This window comes from Limulus polyphemus, unplaced genomic scaffold, assembly GCF_000517525.1.
Source record: "Limulus polyphemus unplaced genomic scaffold, Limulus_polyphemus-2.1.2 Scaffold2040, whole genome shotgun sequence".
In the NCBI taxonomy this organism is placed as follows: Eukaryota; Metazoa; Arthropoda; class Merostomata; order Xiphosura; family Limulidae; genus Limulus; species Limulus polyphemus.
In genome coordinates this window covers 64,288-74,276 of record NW_013667650.1, presented here as the reverse complement: position 1 = coordinate 74,276, position 9,989 = coordinate 64,288, and the positions used below count along the sequence as shown (strand labels likewise).

Genomic DNA, 9,989 nt, shown 5'->3' with positions numbered 1-9,989 from the left:
AAGAGTTGGCGGTGGGTGGTGATGACTAGCTGCCTTCCCTCTAGTCTTACACTGCTAAATTAGGGACGGCTAGCGCAGATAGCCCTCGTGTAGCTTTGCACGAAATTCAAAAACAAACAAACACAGAAGAAGACATGAGGCAACGCCTCGCTTTCAACTGTAAGCTTCCAACAGGATATAAGAATGGTACATAAAACTGAACAACCGTAAAAACACAAAAGATATTGTTTGTCTTCTTGCTCTTGTTCCACTCACTCATGGTGTTCCTGAGACAGCTGTAGAATTTCATTCTGATATATTGATATTTAATCCTCTTTCACACAAAATTATTTTTTCAATCATTTCACCCCTCTAGATAACACAAATTCTTTGACAAGGGAGTGGTCAACATGGTCATCATGTAGCATCACGTGTGGACAGGGTATTCAAGAGAGGCACAAGTTGTGTGGTAGCCAGTGCGAAGAAACAGAATCCCGGCAATGCTGGAAAAACGGCTGCGAAAATGAAGATGGTTCATTACCAGCAAACGGAAATCCAGGTATTTCTATCAATCTTGATAACACAGAAAAACAACAAAGATCATTACCCACAACCCTGTAAACCATAATTAACGTAACAATAATCATAAGTACGAAACTCAAAATCGCTGAGATATGTGAAGAGATATGATAAAGTTAGTGAAACACCCAGAACAGAACTTGATAAAATAACTAAATTACTAAAGAGAGTATCCTGTTATGTAAACCTTAAAACATGAAATTAAAGATATTATATTCTGTATATCCGAAAATAAACGAGTTTTAAGAACCTGATAAACTTTTAATGGAATTTCAGAACGATTTGTCTTTCGTATCTAATAAGAAAATTTGAATCCGACAGAAGTTATTGAATCTTATAAGTATAAAACAACTCTAAACTCACCCGAAAAGGCGTCTTTGAACATCTTGAAGATTTTTTATTGTATTTTTGTAGTGACTTTCAAGTTGTACATGTTGCCCACAAAAACATTTTCTCTAGACATGATATTAAATGAAAACTAATGAAATAAAATGCTATCTTTCACGATTGCAGGGCGCGAGATTTTTTTTACTAGACAATATAAGTCCAATTTGCATAAATAGGCGAAGTTTCAACTATTACGTCAGGATAAAGTATGGTACGCGGAACCGTGATATAAGGCGTTTTTTTGTTTGTTTGTTGTTGTTTTTTACAAAAAGTTGACCCAAATACTTAAACTACGAAATATCATAACTACTAGCCCCCCAGTGGCACAGCGGTATGTCTGTGGACTAACAACGCTAGAATCCAGGTTTCGATACCCGTGGTGGGCAGAGCACAGATAGCCCATTGCGTAGCTTTGTGCTAAATTACAAACAAACATAACTACTAATTGCGTTTCCATAGTTTCATATCAGTATTCTTAATCCTTGCCAAGTGGGAACTCATGAACATAATTACCCGAAAATGTTAGGAACAAATATAATGTACATTTTGTATAATTCGTACAAGAAAAACTTCTTATCAGAGATCTCAAGAAGTAGCAAACACTGGTTACATACAGTTCCGCATTCCACAGTTTATCCTGGCGTATTGATTGAAACTCCGCCCATTTATGCAAATTAGACTTGTCTCGCCCGTAGGTCTTATTATTTAAAACATTAACAATATCAACTAGACGGGTACTAAATAGGGCGCATACCTTCATCACGCAGCGTATATCATATTCAACTTTCAAAAACACGAAAATGTTTTCGTATGTTCGTCGTTATCAACGGACACGGGCCATTTTCGGCAGGACAATGAGGAATAACATTATACATATGTCCACCACGTTTCATCAAAGTTCGGTCATTTTTGACTGGGTTATAGAGCAAAAATCGGTCCTCATGTTAACAGATGAGGAGTTTTTATATTTTTGTGACCTTGACCCTCCAAAAACTAATCACTAAGTTGAGTCGTAGTCCAAATCCATTCAGCCGTTTTCGAGAAATCTTGCTGAAAGACACACAAAGACAGGGGTGAAAACATAGCTAAGGGGTCTAGTTCTTCGTCATTAACAAATTCAATATTATTCAAACTTATTGACTCGTATGTCAAATCCTGTAATTATACTGCTTATAATCAGGAAAATGTATCTCATAGAAAATATAAACTAAAGGATATTTATCTCGTATAAAGTACAAATATTTGTCATTTAGCCTGTATTTACGAATCGTAACGTGTACATGAAAAATGATGCAAGTGAGAGCAATAAACTATCCGCGAGAACTGTGCTTATGGCAAGAGAGTGTAAAATAAATTAGACTAGAATCAAACTTCAAATAACGAACAAAAATCACTTTATTTAAAACAAAAGAGAAAAGTGATTTATCCTCAGCTTCGGAAATTGCTGTTTGAACGATTCAATAACATTTATTCATTTTTAAAACAGAATATTATGAGTTTTATTTTCCTAGTTTTACTTTAGATTTATGTATTATATTGCTTCGAATAAGTTTAAGCTTTTCGCAAGTTTCTTAAAATTATACCTATGATATCTGTTAATTTTAGTTAATGTACAGTATTGGAAATAATTATGGAAACGATGAGGGAAAAGTAATATCACCCCCTTTATCACGTGGAAATTAAATGCACCAGTGTACAGTCACGTTTTAATAATTTACACTGTGATTAACATTCATCCAACAAATCACAAAGTACCTTACGAATAAGCGTATTAAAGTGCAGGTAATCATACCATGCCCAGTAGTAGTAGTTGTATAATCCAGTCATGGCTTCCAAGATTGAAATATCGCATGACAACAAACAGAAATGAAAGTTTTATCTGGCCAAGGTCATTGCGGCAAGGTTCCATGATTCAGTAGGAGCTGAGTGAACGACTTTGTTCTCAAAAAGTACAGTGAACTGATAAACTGTCACACTAAATTTGATCAAAAATAAAATTGAATAATAAAGTAATTGAATAACTGGCTGGAAAAACAGAATAGTTTGCTGTGGAAAAAAGCTATTACTATACAGCAAATACGTACACTTCTATTTATGACTCTTAAGAAGGTAATTTGAAACTGGTACTATTAACTTCCGACCAGAGAAAAGTGTGTGTTTAAATGTAAATAACTGCCGGTGCATTTTATTGCCGGCAAATAATTAAGTTCTTAAAACAAAACTTTTCCTAGCTGAGTGAACGACTTTGTTCTCAAAAAGTACAATGAACTGATAAACTACCACACTAAACTTGACCAAAAATAAAATTGAATAATAAAGTAATTGAATAACTGGCTGGAAAAACAGAATAGTTTGCTGTGGAAAAAAGCTATTACTATACAGCAAATACGTACACTATTATTTATGTTTGCACAGGTACATATTTTATGACGTAATTTTCGTATTCAAGGTTTTTTGACATGGTAATGGTTGCTTTTGTAATATTACGATAATATAATTTCTATACGCGCAGAAAACCTTAAAATGAAATAATTAATTGCTGCATCCCTTTGCCGGCAGTAGAATGTTGTAGAACTATCACGTCTCATAAGTTTCATCCAGCTTAGAAGATTTAGGTTAGTCCTTTATAATTGTCATTTATACTATTTTTTGCTTCTTTAATTGGCACCCTCAAGTATCTTAAGGTATGTTCTTACCAACGATCATGTTGTAAATATAGGTGTAAATGTTACCTTTAGAACAGTTAGACATTAGCTAGAAATAGTCTCAATGAAGTGCAACGGTTTGAAAACTGCTGCTATAAATAGGTAACGAAACCAAAAGGTTGAAATGGGCATTGGACCACAAACAATGAGGACGTTGCTCTTTACAGGCAAATCCAAGTTCGAATTGTTCAGCAACAATCAATTACAGTTTGTTCAACAGCGGAAAGAACAGTGAAGCATAGTGGGGTATTAGTTTAAATTTTTGGCTGCATCTCCTTCAGTGGCGTTGGTGATCTACAAAAAATTGATGGTGTCCTAACTGCTGACAGATACCTACAGATTCTGATTCATCGTGCCATTCTCCTGAGAATACGACTCACTGGGCAAGTACTCATCTTCCATAAAGACAATGACCTCAAGCAAACAGCAAATGTGGAGAAACGATATCTTGAAGGTAGAGGGGGCCGGTGGAACATTCACAGCTATGGCTTGGTTTGCACAAAGTTCCCAAATGAACATTCTTGAGGCCGAGTAAAAACTGAATAGCAGCATGCAAAAGGGTGTAATGCTCTGTGTCCCCCCCCCCCAGTCTGCGAACGTATAACGCTATAAACCGGGTTTCGATACCCGTGGTGGACACAACACAGATAGTACATTGTAGATCTTTGTGCTTAACTACAAAACAAACAAACAAAATGCTCTGTGTGAAAGGGTGCACATACAAAATACTATTGCATTGTACAATTTATTTCCTTTTGTCAAGTATTTTCTGAGATAATGTTTTGTACTATTCATAAATTCATCATGTACAGGGTTCGCCAAAAGAAGTGTGGATTTTTTATCGTTTTATTTTCCAAAGTATTATTAAAAAAACACTGTCTGTTTTATTCCAAATGAAGATTGAGGGTTCAAATTTTAATGGTGAACAATCCAACAGCTTCCTCTTACTGTTGACCTTCATTTCAAAAATAAAAGCTCCATCTTTGCTGCTCAAAAAGAGCACCGTCGAAAACTTGGTGTTAAAGTTGCACCTTCTGAAAACGTCATCAACGGAAATTGTGGTTTCAACACGATAGCGCCACCTGATATATAGCATCAGCAACAACGACAGTGGTGATCTTAATAAAGATTAATTAGTCGACAGGTAGTTAGACCCTGCAGTTGACCGAAAGAATAATGGAAACGAAAAGTATTTGTTAGGATTGACGAAACGAAACACAATTGTGCAATAAAACATAAAATCTTTCTTATACACTTAAAAATGCAAATCGAAATACAACACACATGAGAGACGTATATGAGAGGTTAAAATAAATCTCAAGGAGAAGTAAATTAGAAAAAAAAAATTAAACCGAATACAAATAAAGAATTAGCGCTATCGAAATGGCGGGAAATGAGAACGCCAGGTTATATATGAACTTGACTGCTAGTTTCTAGACATGAATTTACTTAAAACTTGCATAGAATCAACAAGTAAAGCTGTAAATTTATAGTTCCACCAACCTTGATCAGGGAACCAGGCGTTAATGCTAAATCTCTCTCCATCCGTGAGCATGTGGCATCTTTACTTTACGAGGGATAGCATCAAAGGGCTCATACTAATATAGACTCAGATGATGTTTGAGTCAATGTGTGATATAACCATAAAATATACAGCCCTAAAAACATTTTAACATGTCCAAAACACGTCAAGAGTAATCGAAAACTTTTGTCTACGTCTATGTATCTTATTAATTCTAAAACAGAAAAATAGTTTTATATCTAGTGTGAGAAACTAAAACTTTAAAATTCATTTCGTAATTAATTAAACTATAAAATGATTAATAATGTGAAACTTAACATTTTTCTCGATGAATAAGTCGTATTTATAAACATTTGTATAAATTATTATAATTTGTTGCACAATCTAAAAGTTTGAGAATGTACTATACTGATGAATACTATTTTACGTGAAAGTTGAATATGTAAATTTTTGTTTTTAGGGTTCTCAAAGCAATGGGATTCTACGTCAGAACTGAACACAGAAAATACGGCGCTGACAGAAAACAACACTCTGAATTATGAAGGCAAGTTTAAATAGAAAGGCCATCAGGGCCACACTAAATTTGTCACTACTGTATCCCAGAAGATTAAAGGCCTTTCTACATTCGTAACTCCTTTGAACATACCGACCCTTATCAACACCTGGTAACTAAAAAGCAGACGGAATATTTTCGTTTTAATTTACTTATTGATTATAAGTTATTTTTACAACATACATTTTTTTATAATAAAGAAAAATATTTCTTTAACCATGTACGACGTTTCGGCCACTGTGTAATTGACAATGATCGATTGAACCATCTGCTGTGTCCACCGCGGGGAATCGAACCCCGTATTGTAGTGTTGTAAGTCTGTATATTTACCATCATCTCACCGTGGGACACCAGCGAACGAAATGTCGTACCTGCTTTAAAAAAAAATATATTTTTCCTTACTGTAAAAGCTGTAACTCGTAAAAACAAAAGGCAGACTGTTTAGGAGTTTAAGTTCACTGTTCCAAGTTAAGCCATTAAATATCCTACTACTAACACTGGAAACTAAATTATCAACGCTGCTAACGGTAATTAGCCTGCACAGTAAATCTTAATTAAATATGCATCTAGCCTCATGTAAGAACTTCGTTCGATATACTACACAAATAGTAATTTGGGAAATAGTTTCTAATTACTATTTCAAAATGATTATCTCTCCGACTTCTTATCATCTGCTTTCCTCTCAAGCTTTTCTTTTTCATTCAAATATCGAGGAAATTTTCACAATGAATATGATAGCTTCATGAAGTTGGCTCATTAATGAAGATATTGTAAATTTTCAATAAACCTTGATGGATTACTTCATTTGTAAACTTCTTGTTTTGTCGGTATATCCCTATTTTTAACACTAACCTTCTTCGCTTGCTCTTTATTCTGCTTAACTTTTTTTTTTAAACTGCTTCTGTTTCTTAACACTATTTTTTGTCTGTGATTATTATGAAGAAATTACTTTATTGCATTAAATAATATAAATCTCGTAAAATATAAATATATTTTTATTCAAACGCACAACTAGAACAAATTATAACTATAGTATCTTCAACACACTACTTTGGTAGTTCTAGATTTATTTCTTAGCTCTAAACAGCTTGCTTATAGAACTTGTAACTTTCAAGCTCACTACAGCAATATTGTTGTGTATTATTCGATTATATTTAACGTTAAATTATAACCACTACACAACTGTGATAAGCTACATTAGTAATTAGGGTGCCCAATCTGCGCCCAAATTTTCCTCCTCACACCGAATGATGCTGGAGTAACGTGGGCGTTGATGGACTTCATCAGGCATAAAGAACTGGGGCAACCTTTGAGTCCGGGAGCTCACGTGACCTAAGATGCAACAGTCGTTAGTTCCACATAATGCCACCAGAGGTCGACGCAAAGTTGGAATCTCCAACATTCACGTATCGTAACATAATGCCTATTGCAAGTGTCGTCATAATAAATTTTACAGAAGGAATTCATACCCGATTTTTCCTTTATTATAGTCAACTTTCTAAAATTTAAGTTCATTTCAGTATCCATGTATTCAATAACTTAAAAGGTGTTTTAGTACGTAAAATTAATAACGTTTCATCGAGTTTGTAACAGCTTTAATATTTTATCGTGTAATCCACAGATTATCTATGTACTTGTTTTACAATCTTTGAAGTCCTGAAAAGAATTTTTTTATGTTAAGTTATGCATAAAATACTCAAATTCTAAATAAATAATATATATATATAATATGCTTTACACTATATAAAAGTAACGTAGTATGTTCTAACGAAAATGGATTATTGAAGGCAATATATATGTAACCCTTAAAGGACTGTTTTATTTCTTAGGTCCTATAACGTCTGATTTTACCCGTAAGTCATTAAACTTTGTATGTTCTATATAAAGAGCCAGACATAACTTCATCAATCCTGACCAAAAATAACTGCCTGTTTACAGTACTAGGCGTAGTCAACAGCTGGATACATCTTGTTCATAAATAATGTCTAACCAAGATCAAGCAACACGTACTAAACTCTAAAATTTACTTGAATAAAGATGTATTCATCTTCTGAGTTTTGAAAGGATTACAGATTTTTTGTTGTAGTTGTTTTTGAATATTCTCGTAAGGGCTATATGAACCAGCTATCCCTAATTTTGAACTGGTAGATTACGTGGAAACAGCTAGTCAAAATTACCTATCATCAACAACTCTTGTCTGACTTAAGAGAGTGAGATTTGACCATCACCTTTATAACGCTTCCACAGCCAAAAATGTACAGCATGATTTCTGTATTTTGTTTTGCAGTAACAGGACACAAATGATGAACTTCCTCATCCAAAATCTGGCACGTAACCACTGGGGCAGTCTCAGCCAAAAGGTTACATCCACAATTTTTCATAAAAGGCATGTTCATTACAGAAAATCAACTAAATTTTATTTGCAATTGCATGATATTTCCATGTGTTCACTTAAGTTTTTTTTTTTTTTCATTTTAACGCCATTCTTATTTGAGCAAAAGATACAAGTACACAAAAGCATCATTTATCTGTCAAAATATTAACTGTTAAGTCCTTAGTTACACTCGAAATACAAAGTTTTCATGCCATCAAAAATCTAGAAAATAAAATCAATTAATTTAGAATCAAAGCTTCAATTAATACACTCTCATATTTTTTCTTTCACTGACATTTTATCTACCAAGTTTTCTTGCAATGGTTACAAATTTAAATTTGAAATAATGTCCTTCAGGATAACAATGTTTAATTGAAAGGTTTCAGTACTTTAATATTATAAATGTAACTTTACAATTTTTGCTATTAAAACATAAGAAAAAAAGTTTATATTTTTATTACTGGTTTTTAACCTTTGCTTTGAAACTAGTTTTTTCCTTTTTTTCACCATCACCCTCTAGAGGAAGATCTATGTGAAATGTGGGCATCTTGTAAAAATGACTTTTTAAAGCAGTATTTATTGAATTTACAAAACCTGCCTAGTTGCCCATGTTACTATCCCACCAAGATCTTCTATGATAATAAAATATGGGACAGCAACTTGGAAAAATACATGCGATGGCAGGATGCCAGTGGAGAAGCCGAACGACTGGATGTTTATAAGAAAGGAGCATATTCCTGTATACGTTCTTTGGTCAGTGACATAAATACAGGCCTTGCTGCCCAGCACTGCTGTTATGATAAGTTTCAAAGGCTCATTACTCGAGGACCAGGAGCTGGAACTCCTCATCTAATTAGCCCAGAGATATCTCGTGGCCTACACTATCAAGTTGATATCTTACCTTGGGTCATCTGCAAAGGAGATTGGACAAGGTAAATAAACAAACTCTGACCATGCCATGATTTAGTTATTAATCTATGGAAAAATAGCATGATTCAGTTAGTACATTTGTCAAACTTAATACAGCATAATGATAAAAAAATTTAATTCACAACAATCATAACATACCAAGAAACCACATCACATTTTTCATAAAGATTAGCCATTGTAATGATACTCCACATTAACCCTTTATCTGTGGAAGAATTAATCCTGTGTTACATCCACACCCCTTCAACACAATTTTTACAAAATATTAAAAGCATTATCAGTTCAACTTCTTAATGAAAACTCATTATGGTCAATAATATTTTTGTCACACAAACCATGAAGTAAAAATAACAATACATTATTCACAGAAAATTAATTACAAATTCTGTGAAACAAAAAGGTGAAATAATTAACAAACTTCTTAGTTCTTTCATAAACATTAGTTCCACCACCTTTTCATTTCAAATACTACAAAGTTTGAAAAGTTTAGTATATACAATTTTAAAGGATTCCAAATGTCAATCACATTAATATTATGGTAATAAACTAAACAACACAATGATAGCATGCATTATTTATAATCTCATAATCCCAACATTAACAAATATTGTAATTTACTGAAGTGAACTTGATTCTAATACCCTCCATCATGTCTACTTTCTGATACAGCATTTTAAAGCAATATCTCAAAATATGAAATAATTTTATTTAACTTTTAAATATCAATTCCCTGATTCAAATTTCTAGATACCATATTTTTGTTCTACTTTTTTATGTCCACTTTAGTTAATTTGGCAATTTTATTAACTAGCATTACTATTAATAACTTAGCTAATTGTTAACAGGGCATTTTACAAGCTTTCCAAATTAGATAATTTAGTACTAAATAACTTGACCATTATGACACATAAACAGTCATGACTTATTTTAACTACGTTACAGGAGGAGAAACGTAGTAAC

The 9,989-nt window shown here is 33.3% G+C and overlaps 2 protein-coding genes across 5 annotated transcripts in view; one reads left to right on the top strand and one right to left on the bottom strand.

Annotated features, from left to right (window-relative positions):
- The window catches only part of LOC106465754, an 18,012-nt gene extending 8,640 nt beyond the window's left edge, over positions 1–9,372 (top strand). The window contains exons 3-5 of the mRNA XM_022393678.1: positions 356–538; positions 5,633–5,727; positions 8,589–9,372. Of these exons, the coding sequence (XP_022249386.1) occupies positions 356–538; positions 5,633–5,727; positions 8,589–9,035 (725 nt within the window). The 3' untranslated portion in view covers positions 9,036–9,372. The remainder of the gene's footprint in view (positions 1–355; positions 539–5,632; positions 5,728–8,588) is intronic.
- The window catches only part of LOC106465753 (hydroxyacyl-thioester dehydratase type 2, mitochondrial-like), a 19,831-nt gene continuing 16,544 nt past the window's right edge, over positions 6,703–9,989 (bottom strand). For all 4 annotated transcript variants that reach the window (XM_013925986.2, XM_022393679.1, XM_022393681.1 and 1 more), the window contains one exon: positions 6,703–9,010. The gene's annotated coding sequence lies outside the window, so the exon portion shown is untranslated. The remainder of the gene's footprint in view (positions 9,011–9,989) is intronic.